Raw genomic sequence first — 14,527 nt, forward strand, 5'->3', positions numbered from 1 at the left:
ATGTTCTTCTGCTCTGTGATTCCCCCCACTGTCTCTCTCTCGCTCTCCCCCCTCATCTCATCCTTCTCAACTTTTGCACTAAAAACAACATTTTATCTGCTCAAACCACCCACTGATTTCTCCATTTCTTCGATTCTCAGAACCGCAGGTGATTGTAGAGCAGGCGTCGGCAATCCATCTACATTGCGGCTCCCTTCGCAGAGCTTTTGAGATTTTTTTGTTAACACTGTAGTGGGGGATTCTATAATCTCTGACTGTCTATAAAGCCGTGAAAGTCTACGGGCTTAGTCCCGACTGGTGATTGGATGAGTGTGAGAAAGGCAAGGAAATGAGAGAGTGTGTGCGTGTGGTGGGAGAGATGTCTTATTGAATGTGTGCAACGCCATGCCCGCAATACTAATCATGAGTATATACCAGGGGTGCCCATTACGTCGATCGCGAGCTACCAGTCGACCGCGGGGGGTGTGTCAGTCGATCTCGAGCCAGGCTTTTAAAAAAAATAGACCTAAAAATTAGTGATCATCAATCTTCACCAAGACGTCACTTAAATGACATTCACGGCACCGGAGGGTCTTGTGAGGTGACGCTGGCTGCTGCAAGATCTAACTAAATACAGAGTCTCGGAAAACTGGCGTGCACAAGTGATCCCTCAGAAAGCTGGCGTGCACAAATGATGTGCACGCCAGCTTTCTGAGGGATCACTTGTGCACGCCAGTTTTCCGAGACTCTTATTTTGTTAGCGCAGGCAGCATGAAGCAGGGCTTTTATTGTGAAGATAGGAAATGTGTAGTCGGCCTTTAGAGTTTTGACGGAAGGGACGGCGCGAAAGTCTGTTGAAATAAAAAGTGTTTCTCGCCATCCTCTCAGTCATTTTTTCATAATAATGAACTGGCAGCAGCCAGCGTCATCTCACAAGACCCTCGGGTGCCGTGAATGTCAATCAAGCAAGCTACGGAATTTGCCGCCAATGTTTTTCTTGTAAAGTGTATGGAAGCTGGATGAATTAGATGCCAAAAACCAACCACTTTCATGTGGTATTGTACAGAAAGGACAACTTTTTTTCTCCTCCATTTGAAAATGTGGGCGTTATCATCATTACTGTCTGATTCCAATCAATGCAAGTCATCAGAATCAGGTAATACACCAACTTATATTCTTGTCTTCGTGAAAGAAAGACATCTATACGTGTTACAAATGCTTGTATTATCATTAAACACATTTAACTTGTTTACAAAAATGTCTCTTTCATAAATAAATAAATATAAATGATATATATAAATGAGGTAGATCCCCTCGAGTTGGTCAATTGAAAAGTAGCTCGCCTGCAGAAAAAGTGTGGGCACCCCTGGTATATACCCTCCCCAAAAATCCCAGATGGGAAAAAAACTGTATAATTTTGCATTCCTTTGCCTTTACTTCTGTGCATGAAAATCATGTTGAAAGAAATGAAAAAATTCTAAAAAAAAAAAAATGTAACGTTAAAAGGCATTTTCCGAAACGAGCCCTCTGTTACGACTTGGAAATGAGAAGCCCCAGATGCAGGGAGGAAGTTTCCAAAAATAACAGCTTTTATTTTGAAATAACTTTTTAACCTCCGGTAAAAAAGTATTTCACAAAAATATATACAACGTACGGAAAATAAATCCGAGGATAAACACTTAACTCAAAAAATCACTCCAAAAAATAAAGAGGAATACAAAAATAGAATATCAAGAAGAATGAACAAAAATCGCTCCAACAGGAGGAAAAATAAACTCTAATAATATATACAATTACAATATCTATGAATAAACAAAAAATCACTCAATCAATGAGGAAATAAAACTAAATTTGGAATAACAATAAACTCACCAATTAGGTCGATGAAGGAAAACTAAGGACGCTCGAAGGAGGAAAAAAGTAAACTCAAAATTTCAGCAAAAAATAACTGCTATGATCAAAAATTAGGGAGAACAAGAAAAAACAGGAGCAAGGCAAGGAGGGCATCAAGGACATGGACGTGGACATGAACGTGGACGCTAGAAGGCACGATAGACGAGACGATCTGGCAAAGGACAAACGGAGAAGTGAGCTTAAATTTACCACCTCAATCTGCTGAAAGCATGGAAGGAGGCGGAGCCTGTTTCCATAGTGACGGTAGTAAGAGAGGAGGAGGAGTTGGGGCCAGAGGTCCCGCGCTCTGCCCCTTCCCCTCCCCTCCCCTGTGATGATCACCTCACGCTCAAACAGAAAGCGGATGTTGCAGCGCTGCAACAGCGCTTTTCTGATATGTTCTCCGCGCGGCCCGGCCGCACGAACCTCATCCAACATCACATCGAGACCAGCCAGGGGGTTACAGTGCGGACTCGACCATACAGACTTCCCGAGCACAAGCGCAAAGTAGTTCGGGAAGAATTAAAAACCATGCTGGAACTGGGGGTGATAGAAGAATCCCACAGCGCGTGGTGTAGCCCAATCGTTCTGGTGGGAAAGAAGGATGGCTCAGTACGCTACTGTGTGGATTACCGCAAGGTGAATGAGGTGTCACGTTTTGACGCGTACCCAATGCCCCGGGTCGACGAGCTCCTGGATCGGTTAGGCACTGCTCGCTTTTTCACCACACTGGATTTAACCAAGGGCTACTGGCAGATTCCCTTATCACCAGAGTCCAAGGAAAAAACGGCCTTCTCCACTCCGGAAGGTTTATTCCAGTTCGTGACACTGCCGTTTGGTTTGTTCGGTGCCCCCGCCACGTTCCAGTATCTCATGGACCGGGTGCTGCGCCCCCACGCGGCATACGCGGCCGCATATTTGGATGACGTCATCATCCAAAGCAGTGGCTGGGAACAGCACATGGAGCGGGTGGGGGCGGTGCTCGAGTCCCTGAGGGGGGCGGGGCTCACCGGCAAAGTGTGCGGTTGGCAGGTGCGCCCACAGGTAGACAAAACAGCTGCGATTGCGGCCTGTCCACCCCCAAGACAAAAAAGGAGGTGAGGCAGTTTTTGGGCCTGGCGGGATATTACCGCCGCTTTATTTACCGCCGCTTTATTCCACGGTTCGCGGACTTGACCAGCCCTCTAACTGACCTCACCCGAAAGGGTGCCCCAGAGCTGGTCCAGTGGACGGAGCAATGCCAGCGGGCGTTCGAGCAGGTAAAGACGGCACTCTGCGAGAAACCGGTACTGTGTATGCCTGACTTCACCATCCCCTTTTGTCTGCAGGCGGACGCATCGGGCAGGGGACTGGGGGCGGTGTTGTCCCAGCCGGTGGGGGGTGTCGACCGCCCCATTCTGTACATCAGTCGGAAACTCTCAGTCCGGGAGGCGAGTTACAGTATGGTAGAGAGGGAGTGCCTCGCCATCTGATGGGCGGTCGGAGCCCTCCGCTACTACCTGCTGGGGCGCGCCTTCAGTCTCTGTTCGGACCACAAACCGCTCCAATGGCTCCACCGGATGAAGGATGCGAACGCACGGATCACCCGGTGGTACCTCGCATTACAGCCATACAACTTCCGGGTGGTCCACAGGCCGGGCGCGCAGATGGCCGTGGCGGACTTCCTCTCTCGCCCTCCTGAGGAGGGGGAGTCGGCGCGGCCGGACAGGTGCCCGGCCTGAAACTGACGGTGGAGGCCTGTGAGAGGCGGGGCGTGGTCACGCGCCGCCTGCCGGTGATTTCATGCACAGGAGCTGGCTGGAAGCAAGATGACAGGTGAGTGGATACCTCAGCTGGAACGAGTTATCTAATCACCTGTCTCTATTTAGCAGCGTTGGTGACTGCAGGGCGGGGCTGAAAAGCCAGAAGGACCCCAGGAGGTGCTGAGGACGCCAGAAGGGTTGTGGGAGGACTGAGCGAGTAAAAAACGTTGTGAGTGAACGAACTAAGACTGAAAAGACTTGGGGAGCGAACGAAGAAGATGAACTGTTGTGAAAATTAAAAATGAAAAGAAAATCCTTTTGGGAACAAATGAAAGAAGAAATATTGTGTGTAAAAAGATTAAAAAGAATTGTCAACTTGAACTCCTGCTGTGATCCTTCGGTCCTGAAGACCCCACGACACAAACATGTCACAGAGATAAATAATATTATTTGATATTGTGTAATCTGCAGTACATGATTTCCTTTTCGGTGCCATTTTTGTTCAGCCCTTCTCAGTTTTTGTAAGTTACCGCCAACGATGAAATGATCCATTTTAATAGCTACGGTAGTAGCATATAGCATATAATAGTTAGCATTCCATGACCCACAATGCACTTCTGCCATGACCCTCCGCGCCGAATTCTTATTGGTTGACGTGTATGTGATGATTGCTGATATTTTCTTCGTCTCTTCCGCGAATGAGATAAATAATATTATTTGATATTTTACGGTAATGTGTTAATAATTTCACACATAAGTCGCCCCGGAGTATATGTCGCACCCCCGGCCAAACTATGAAAAAAACTGCGACTTATAGTCCGAAAAATACGGTAAATAAATAAATAAATGAATAAAATGAAATGAATGAAAGAAATGTCTCCGTCCGTAGGATCCATCATCGTTTCTCCCCTCCTCAAGTGCATTACTAAAGCCAACCGTCCGTCCTTCTGAGTGTCCTCCCCCAAGTAGTCTCCCGCTTCCTCTCTTCTGACCCACTTAATCTTTTGTGAACAGTGCAGTCAAAGCGTCGCTCTAGCTTTGTTGCTCAATGTTCCCTCTGAATGGTTTTGGGGAGCGACATTGAGTAGCAGTTCTTGCACCATGCACTTGTTTCAGGCATGTTCTTCTGCTCTGTGATTCCCCCCACTGTCTCTCTCTCGCTCTCCCCCCTCATCTCATCCTTCTCAACTTTTGCACTAAAAACAACATTTTATCTGCTCAAACCACCCACTGATTTCTCCATTTCTTCGATTCTCAGAACCGCAGGTGATTGTAGAGCAGGCGTCGGCAATCCATCTACATTGCGGCTCCCTTCGCAGAGCTTTTGAGATTTTTTTGTTAACACTGTAGTGGGGGATTCTATAATCTCTGACTGTCTATAAAGCCGTGAAAGTCTACGGGCTTAGTCCCGACTGGTGATTGGATGAGTGTGAGAAAGGCAAGGAAATGAGAGAGTGTGTGCGTGTGGTGGGAGAGATGTCTTATTGAATGTGTGCAACGCCATGCCCGCAATACTAATCATGAGTATATACCAGGGGTGCCCATTACGTCGATCGCGAGCTACCAGTCGACCGCGGGGGGTGTGTCAGTCGATCTCGAGCCAGGCTTTTAAAAAAAATAGACCTAAAAATTAGTGATCATCAATCTTCACCAAGACGTCACTTAAATGACATTCACGGCACCGGAGGGTCTTGTGAGGTGACGCTGGCTGCTGCAAGATCTAACTAAATACAGAGTCTCGGAAAACTGGCGTGCACAAGTGATCCCTCAGAAAGCTGGCGTGCACAAATGATGTGCACGCCAGCTTTCTGAGGGATCACTTGTGCACGCCAGTTTTCCGAGACTCTTATTTTGTTAGCGCAGGCAGCATGAAGCAGGGCTTTTATTGTGAAGATAGGAAATGTGTAGTCGGCCTTTAGAGTTTTGACGGAAGGGACGGCGCGAAAGTCTGTTGAAATAAAAAGTGTTTCTCGCCATCCTCTCAGTCATTTTTTCATAATAATGAACTGGCAGCAGCCAGCGTCATCTCACAAGACCCTCGGGTGCCGTGAATGTCAATCAAGCAAGCTACGGAATTTGCCGCCAATGTTTTTCTTGTAAAGTGTATGGAAGCTGGATGAATTAGATGCCAAAAACCAACCACTTTCATGTGGTATTGTACAGAAAGGACAACTTTTTTTCTCCTCCATTTGAAAATGTGGGCGTTATCATCATTACTGTCTGATTCCAATCAATGCAAGTCATCAGAATCAGGTAATACACCAACTTATATTCTTGTCTTCGTGAAAGAAAGACATCTATACGTGTTACAAATGCTTGTATTATCATTAAACACATTTAACTTGTTTACAAAAATGTCTCTTTCATAAATAAATAAATATAAATGATATATATAAAAATGAGGTAGATCCCCTCGAGTTGGTCAATTGAAAAGTAGCTCGCCTGCAGAAAAAGTGTGGGCACCCCTGGTATATACCCCTCCCCAAAAATCCCAGATGGGAAAAAAACTGTATAATTTTGCATTCCTTTGCCTTTACTTCTGTGCATGAAAATCATGTTGAAAGAAATGAAAAAATTCTAAAAAAAAAAAAATGTAACGTTAAAAGGCATTTTCCGAAACGAGCCCTCTGTTACGACTTGGAAATGAGAAGCCCCAGATGCAGGGAGGAAGTTTCCAAAAATAACAGCTTTTATTTTGAAATAACTTTTTAACCTCCGGTAAAAAAGTATTTCACAAAAATATATACAACGTACGGAAAATAAATCCGAGGATAAACACTTAACTCAAAAAATCACTCCAAAAAATAAAGAGGAATACAAAAATAGAATATCAAGAAGAATGAACAAAAATCGCTCCAACAGGAGGAAAAATAAACTCTAATAATATATACAATTACAATATCTATGAATAAACAAAAAATCACTCAATCAATGAGGAAATAAAACTAAATTTGGAATAACAATAAACTCACCAATTAGGTCGATGAAGGAAAACTAAGGACGCTCGAAGGAGGAAAAAAGTAAACTCAAAATTTCAGCAAAAAATAACTGCTATGATCAAAAATTAGGGAGAACAAGAAAAAACAGGAGCAAGGCAAGGAGGGCATCAAGGACATGGACGTGGACATGAACGTGGACGCTAGAAGGCACGATAGACGAGACGATCTGGCAAAGGACAAACGGAGAAGTGAGCTTAAATAGGATGTGGGAGTGATGGGGAACAGGTGGAAACAATCAGGAATCAAGGATGACGTCAGACTGGTGACACAAGAGGAAGGACCCGTGATCTGAAACAAGAGGGTAGCTTTTTAAAATAAAATACATAGATCACAAGTCAGAAAAACAAACAAGACTTCCCTCACCGCGGTGTGACACCCTCAGCATTTTCTCAAAAGTAGCGCTGTCAACTGATTATTTTTTTAAATTAGACTAATCACACTTTTGGATCTGGATAGTGTTGTCCCGATACCAATATTTTGGTACCGGTGCCAAAATTATTTCGATACTTTTCGGTACTTTTCTAAAGAAAGGGGACCACAAAAAATTGCATTATTGGCTTTATTTCAACAAAAAATCTTAGGGTTCATTAAACATATGTTTGTTATTGCAAGTTTGTCCTTAAATAATATAGGGATCATACAAGACAACTGGTCTTTTTTGAGTAAGTAAACAAATAAAAGCTCCTAATTTAGTCTGCTGATGTATGCAGTCACATAATGTGTCATTTATCATTCTATTATGTTGTCAACATTATGAAGTATAAGTGGCAGAAAATGAATTTTTAATCCACCTGTTAATGTACTGTTAATAGCTGCTTACTTTCTCTTTTAACATGATCTATCTACACTTCTGTTAAAATGTAATAATCACTTATTCTTTCGTTGTTTGATACTTTACATTAGTTTTGGATGATACCACAAATTTGGGTATCAATCTGATACCAAGTAGTTACAGGATCATACATTGGTCATATTCAAAGTCCTTATGTGTCCAGGGACATATTTCCTGAGTTTATAAACATAATATACATTTAAAAAAAAATTAAAGACGATGTGATGCCAAATTTTTTTCGACCTAATCATAGTAGTATCGACAAGATACGTTACTGTACTTGGTATCTGTCAGGTTCGTCCCTGACAGTTTGGTTAAGTTTTAGTGTTTCCTCTGTGACTTTGTTTCCTGTCAGCGCTTTTAAATTGGTTATTTCCTGTTTTTCTCCCTGAGCGCTGTTTCCCCTCAGCTGCGGCTGATTGGCACCGGCCACACCTGGTGTCAATCAGCCGGCTGGTATTTGAACCTGTTTTGTCCTCCAGTCAGATGCTGGGTTATTGTCGTTACCTCTTGTCACCACTACCTGTCAATGTTATTAATACTTATCGTTGTAGCTGTGTCTACTTCTGTTCACTCTGCTCATGTCATAGTTCCTTCGTGTCACAGTAAGTGTTTTTGTTTCTAGTCCACAGTTAGCCATTGTGCTAGTTTTTGTTCATAGCCAAGTTTGTTCTCCGCCTTGTGCGCGCCTTTTGTCTTGCCGATTGTATTGTACCATATGTCCCGGCAAGAAATCTGCGTTCAAAGGACTCCGGCTTATTAGTGATTCCCAAAGCCCAAAAAAAGTCTGCGGGCTATAGAGCATTTTCCGTTCGGGCTCCAGTACTCTGGAATGCCCTCCCGGTAACAGTTCGCGATGCCACCTCAGTAGAAGCATTTAAGTCTCACCTTAAAACTCATTTGTATACTCTAGCCTTTAAATAGACTCCCTTTTTAGACCAGTTGATCTGCCGTTTCTTTTCTTTTTCTTCTATGTCCCACTCTCCCTTGTGGAGGGGGTCCGGTCCGATCCGGTGGCCATGTACTGCTCGCCTGTGTATCGGCTGGGGACATCTCTGCGCTGCTGGTCCGCCTACGCTTGGGATGGTTTCCTGCTGGCTTCGCTGTGAACGGGACTCTCGCTGCTGTGTCGTGGATCCTCTTTGGACTGGACTCTCGCGACTGTGTTGTATCCATTGTGGATTGAACTTTCACAGTATCATGTTAGACCCGTTCGACATCCATTGCTTTCCTCCTCTCCAAGGTTCTCATAGTCATCATTGTCACCGACGTCCCACTGGGTCATTATTGTCACCAATGTCCCACTGGGTGTGAGTTTTCCTTGCCCTTATGTGGGCCTACCGAGGATGTCGTGGTGGTTTGTGCAGCCCTTTGAGACACTAGTGATTTAGGGCTGTATAAGTAAACATTGATTGATTGATTGATTTGTTTTTACCCTTTTGTTTGTTCTTGTTTTAGTGTTAAATTAAATCATGTTTTCCTATTCAATGCCTGCCGCCATCTCTGCATTGGGGGTTGTCACCAACTCAAAGTGACAGTATCATTACAGTGGATGTTAGGTTTGGATCTACCAATAGCGTTTGTTTGCATTTTGACGCCGGTGAGTTACAGTATGTAGTAAAGCCTGTTTAGCTATTCCTCGTCATACAGGGATGATAGCTGTAAAAAAAAAACTTACGCTACCATAATTTAAACTAGATAAGGCAATTCCTGAAAGAATTGCGTGTGAATGCTCCAGTGCTGATGAAATGTACGAATAGTTTGAATGTTGAAGAGCTGTCACTGAACTGAAATGCTAAGGGAATGTAAGATTAATGTAGAAAAGGTTTGAATGTTGAAATCGTTTAAGTGCTTAAATAGTTTGAATGTTGAAATGGTTTGAATGTTGGAAAGCCGACGCTAAACTGAAATACTAGTGGAATGTACAAATGGTTTGGAAAGTTGAACTGGAGGGTTGAAATGATTTAAGAGGTGAAGAGCAGAAGCTGTACTGAAATGTAGTATGAATCTTGTTATAGTTAGGAAGTCAGCATAGTTCAAGAGGTTAAAAAGTACCATCGATATATTTTAGTTGTAAATGTTTCACATTCGCTAAAATGCTGGCATAAAACCTCAGCATGCGATATGGTGAACAGTTAACAAACTTGTAACATGGCGCCAAGTAGTGATTATCATTAGTATTATTAGGTTAAAAAGTGCGAAAATAGCTAAAATGTTGACATGCTAACATTAACATGGTAACAAGGAAACAGCTAGCATACCTATAAATCCCATCTGGGTTTATTTTGATTTAAAATTAGCCATCAAGCACAACTATCGGAGTCTCCTCACTCATATTATCTCATATATATCTCCAAGGTTTCTCATAGTCAGCATTGTCAATGGCGTCCCACTGGATGTGAATTCTCCCTGCCCACTGGGTGTGAGTTTTCCTTGCCCTTTTGTGGGTTCTTCCGAGGATGTTGTAGTCGTAATGATTTGTGCAGTCCTTTGAGACATTTGTGATTTGGGGCTATATAAATAAACATTGATTGATTGATTGATATTTGCACTAACGTATGCATTGACCTGATCATTAACTGTGGCCCAACCCGCACCCCCTTCCAGATAACTACCCGCGGTTATGATTAAGGAGCATTTTACGTTTAAAATAAATGTGTTATTATTAATCTGCCGATATACATGAGTAATGTGATACATTTTTCTGAATAATCACATGAGTTAACTCTGTATTTACGACCGCCTTTCTCGAATAGCGCTAGCCATACTATTATTATTAACACACTATTGCACAGCCAGACTAGCTGGCATCCGTCACACATGCACACTACAGTTCTGTTTGTCGGGATATGTTATTTTAATTCGGGATGTTGGATGCTGCCGATTCCAAGACCGAGTGAGATCGGCCGATACCAACACCGTTATGATCAGATGTATAACTTGTACATTTTTAAATGTATCTATGATTGATTGATTGAAACTTTTATTAGTAGATTGCACCGTACAGTACATTTTCCGTACAACTGACCACTAAATGGTAACACCCGAATAAGTTTTTCAACTTGTTTCAGTCGGGTTCCACGTAAAATAAAGGGGAATGGTAATGAGTGCGATTGATAGTATAACAATACCAACGTGATCTTCAAAATTGTTCTTCATTCTCTTTTATCACATACAGTAGTTTGAGCAAAACAAAGTCAATCGTGCAGAATAACTGAACAAAATCAAAAACTACAATATACTACTGATTTAAATCCTTACTTTTTTGTTCTCATCGTCCTCCGGTGTCCAGAGAATTACTCCCCAAGGGTGTAAACATTAAGAAGAACAGCAAAAAAATACCTTGAGAAAATAAATATATTAATTTATGAATTTTATCAATTACTACTCTTGGTATCTACACCACCAGTTTATAGGTCGACTCACCCTTCTCTTACAGGTGGTGTACTGATTGTGACGATGCTGACTCACCATTAGTTGTTGTTATGTTATCCTCTGTCTAACTGTCTTTATTGAACGTGTTAATTTCCTATTATTATCTGTTTACTTTCTGCTTTAACGCTTCTCCAATCTAGCGTCGCACTTATTTATCGGTGATTTTTAAAGCTAGCCTTGCAGTTAGGTTAGCTATTAGCATGCCTGCTACCAGCTTGCTTTCGGTGTGTAACATGCTAAGCCTCGTCCTCCATTTAAAATGGTACTTGTTAATGTTACTTAAAGGTACATAAGTATCATCACATAAGTATTTTCTTTTTTTTTTTTGCATTGTAATTTGTAATAATCGGCTCGTCCTAGGTGGCTAGCAATGGTGCTAATGGGAGTAATTTATTTTGCCTCTAAATCAATCTAAAACAGCGCCAACAATACTCCATTTACACCTTGTGACCTGAAAATTAACCAAGCAATAGAAATATTGTTATTATAAGCATTTACGCAGACTATTTCAAGCCACGCCGTGATCACAGAGCGCCAACTGGCAGCTCCAGTGTTGACATACTGAGCTGCTGCTTATGATTGCCTGTTAGCTCGGGAAATTTAATTCTAGATTATAAATCATGCTTCTCACCTTCAAAATCAAGAGGTATCATAAGAGATTGAGGACATGATGACAGAGATGTAGAAGAGATACAAATTGAGAACACTGATGCAGAGGATGAGACAGAAGAGCCAGCAGAGAAAACAGATGGGATGATTTTCATTTCTACTTGATGGTTAATTAAGACTATTATTAGGAGATTACTGTGCAGGGAGAGCTGATACAGGTGAGAACATCAATCTTGAGGTATAAATTGACGTTAAAACAGGTCAAATTGGTGTTAAAAAAAAGGCTTATTTTTTTCCCCGAAGGCACTCTTGTAATTTTCTGAAACTTGGCAGCTAAAAAGGTTGTAAGACATAAAAAAAAAAATTGGTCATCTGGGACTTTTAACTAAGACCCGTAGATGGCGAGAAAGACACAAAAAGTCCAAATTTGTTGCATTGGCTTTTTTTTTTTTTTTTTACCCTTCGCAAGGATTATGATTAATTCTTCATCTAAACGACAGGAGTTGAACATCCCATCAGTCGGCATCCTAGTGGGAACAGATACTGTACAGTAAGCGATTGTTTCATTATGTTTGTTGTCTTTCATGAAGTCTGCCATGACTAGTAGTGTTGATGTTGTCGAAGGAAAAAGTGAACGTTGTGATGCGTCTCTGAAATAATACCCCGCCGTATGCTTAAAATGATGAAAATATGTGAATATTACATATTATTATAAAAGTGCCTGTTACTACATTACACATATACTTACGGCGTGAATATAAAACGTTGATGGAGGTGTTTGGATGTTTTTAGAGTGTTCCATAGGCGGAAAATAGTGATCTCATAGGCTCCATTGTTAGCTTTTATTTCCAATTATTTACGAGTTAGAATACTTAAAAAACAAAAAGGAAAACCATATGTGTGCTTATCTCACATAAGGATTGTGAATGATAAGCAAATTCCAAAAAAGTGAAGTTCCCTTAAGCTAATAAGTAATACAGCTTTTTGCCGTAACGGATGGGTTTTTTATTAACTTAGAGGAGCAGCTCCATACTGTGTATGGAGACACATAATGCTAGTCTTTTTGCAGCCGGGGGACTAAAAATGAATACGGTGTTAGCCAAAGGGCATCAGTTTTTGTGGTCGGCTTTAAAAGGCATTCATCAGAAATGACAAACAAACACTTTTTCTCGAAAATGGTCTGATCGTCACATCCATAGTTGTATCAGCTACAGTTAAAAATGTATTAATACTTTTTAAAATTTTATAGGCTGTGTTATGTTTGACGTCTACAGACTATGTTTCTTTGGTGTCAGAAGGGGCTAGATGCTTGTTTTTATGTAAAGGTTGCTGACTTCCATTCTAGAAGTACAAGAAAACATAGTTTTGTATGTGTAATTCAAACAAGCAGAACAGAAACAAGTAGCAGTACACAGTCAAAGGCATATTCGAGGGCAAAGAAGAAGAAGAAGAAGAAGGGGATAGAAACCAAGATGTTAGTCAAAAAAGAGGAAGATTAAAGGGTAAAGGGAGTTGTAGCATCGCATAGTTTTGCTGTTTCTTGTTGTTTCACTTCAGTATCAAAACAACTCGTGCATGTCTGATTGGACACTTCAAGGAAGGCTTCTTCAGTCCCAACACAAACCACTCTTGCACATTAGGAGAAGTACATTACTTTGAATTGCTGACGTTATTGTTTCCCGGGACATTTTATGGGCTTAAATCAATAATATGAGAGACAAATGGCATCCAAATCCCACATCAAGACTCTAATGATGATCCACGTATTTCATCTGCTTTCAGGTTAAGAGTGAAGGACCCAAGCTGGTGCCATTCTTCAAGGCAACCTGTGTTTATTTTGTCCTGTGGTTGCCAACCTCAAGTCCATCCTGGTTTAGCGCACTTATCAAATGTCTGCCCATATTTTGCCTGTGGGTGTTTCTCCTGGCGCACGGCTTCAGCTTCCTGGGGGCTCGCGCCAGTGCCCGCAAGATCCTGGCCGGCCTCATCTTTTCTGCTCTGGGCGACGCCTTCCTCATTTGGCAGGAGCAAGGCTACTTTGTCCACGGTAAGAAGAACTGCTACAAGTTGAGTTGCGCAGCTGGAAATTAGACGCATGCGTTTAAAAACGAAAAATTCAATTACGACAAGTGTAACTCAGATTGGCTATTATCTTAACGGTGCTGATTCAATTGTGCCTTGGAAAGCACAGAAATCCATTAGAGGTTTTGAAGAAATTACTTTGAAGTTGAATAGATACTACTACTGTTTTTACACTTCAAACTTGACTTTTACAGTTTGGCCCTGAAAGAGGTACAGTCACCTTTAAAGGAGAACTGACATTTTTTCGTTCACAATCATCATGAGAGACCTTCTGACATGTAAAAATTAACTCGTTCTAAATGGCCCGCAATGCAGTTAATTGGAGAAGTTAATTCTACTTCTAAATCACGTTAAAGGCCTACTGAAACCCACTACTACCGACCACGCTGTCTGATAGTTTATATATCAAAGATGAAATATTAACATTGCAACACATGCCAATACGGCCTTTTTAGTTTACTAAATTGCAATTTTAAATTTCCCGCGAAGTGTCCTGTTGAAAACGTCGCGGAATGCTGACGTGTACGCGTGACGTCATGGACTGTTTGGAAATATTAGCGCTGCGCACACACACACAGCTAAAAGTCGTCTGCTTTAACCGCATAATTGCACAGTATTTTGGACATCTGTGTTGCTGACTCTTTTGCAATTTGTTCATATAATAATGGAGAAGTCAAAGTAGAAAGATGGAGTTGGAAAGCTTTAGCCTTTAGCCACACAAACACACGGTGATTCCTTGTTTAAAATTCCCGGAGGTGAAACTTTCCTATGGATCAGAGCGGTCAAGCGAACATGGTACCAGACCAGCAGTTTTCGGTGAGAAAATTGTGGTAAAAAGTCGTCAGCTGAGCTTGTGCCGTCCCTACAGCAGACTTCCATTAGACACTGGCCTCAAGACACCCGTGGATACACCCTTCCGACTATCAGGTACTATTAAACTCACTAAAACACTAGCA

At 41.9% G+C, this 14,527-nt stretch overlaps 1 protein-coding gene across 1 annotated transcript in view; it reads left to right on the plus strand.

Annotated features, from left to right (window-relative positions):
* LOC133563453 (lysoplasmalogenase TMEM86A-like) overlaps positions 1–14,527 on the plus strand; it is a 57,913-nt gene that overhangs the window by 24,265 nt on the left and 19,121 nt on the right. Inside the window, exon 2 of the mRNA XM_061917587.1 lies at positions 13,272–13,536. Coding sequence (XP_061773571.1) covers positions 13,272–13,536 — 265 coding nt within the window. The remainder of the gene's footprint in view (positions 1–13,271; positions 13,537–14,527) is intronic.

This window comes from Nerophis ophidion, linkage group LG12 (assembly GCF_033978795.1).
Source record: "Nerophis ophidion isolate RoL-2023_Sa linkage group LG12, RoL_Noph_v1.0, whole genome shotgun sequence".
Taxonomy (NCBI): domain Eukaryota; kingdom Metazoa; phylum Chordata; class Actinopteri; order Syngnathiformes; family Syngnathidae; genus Nerophis; species Nerophis ophidion.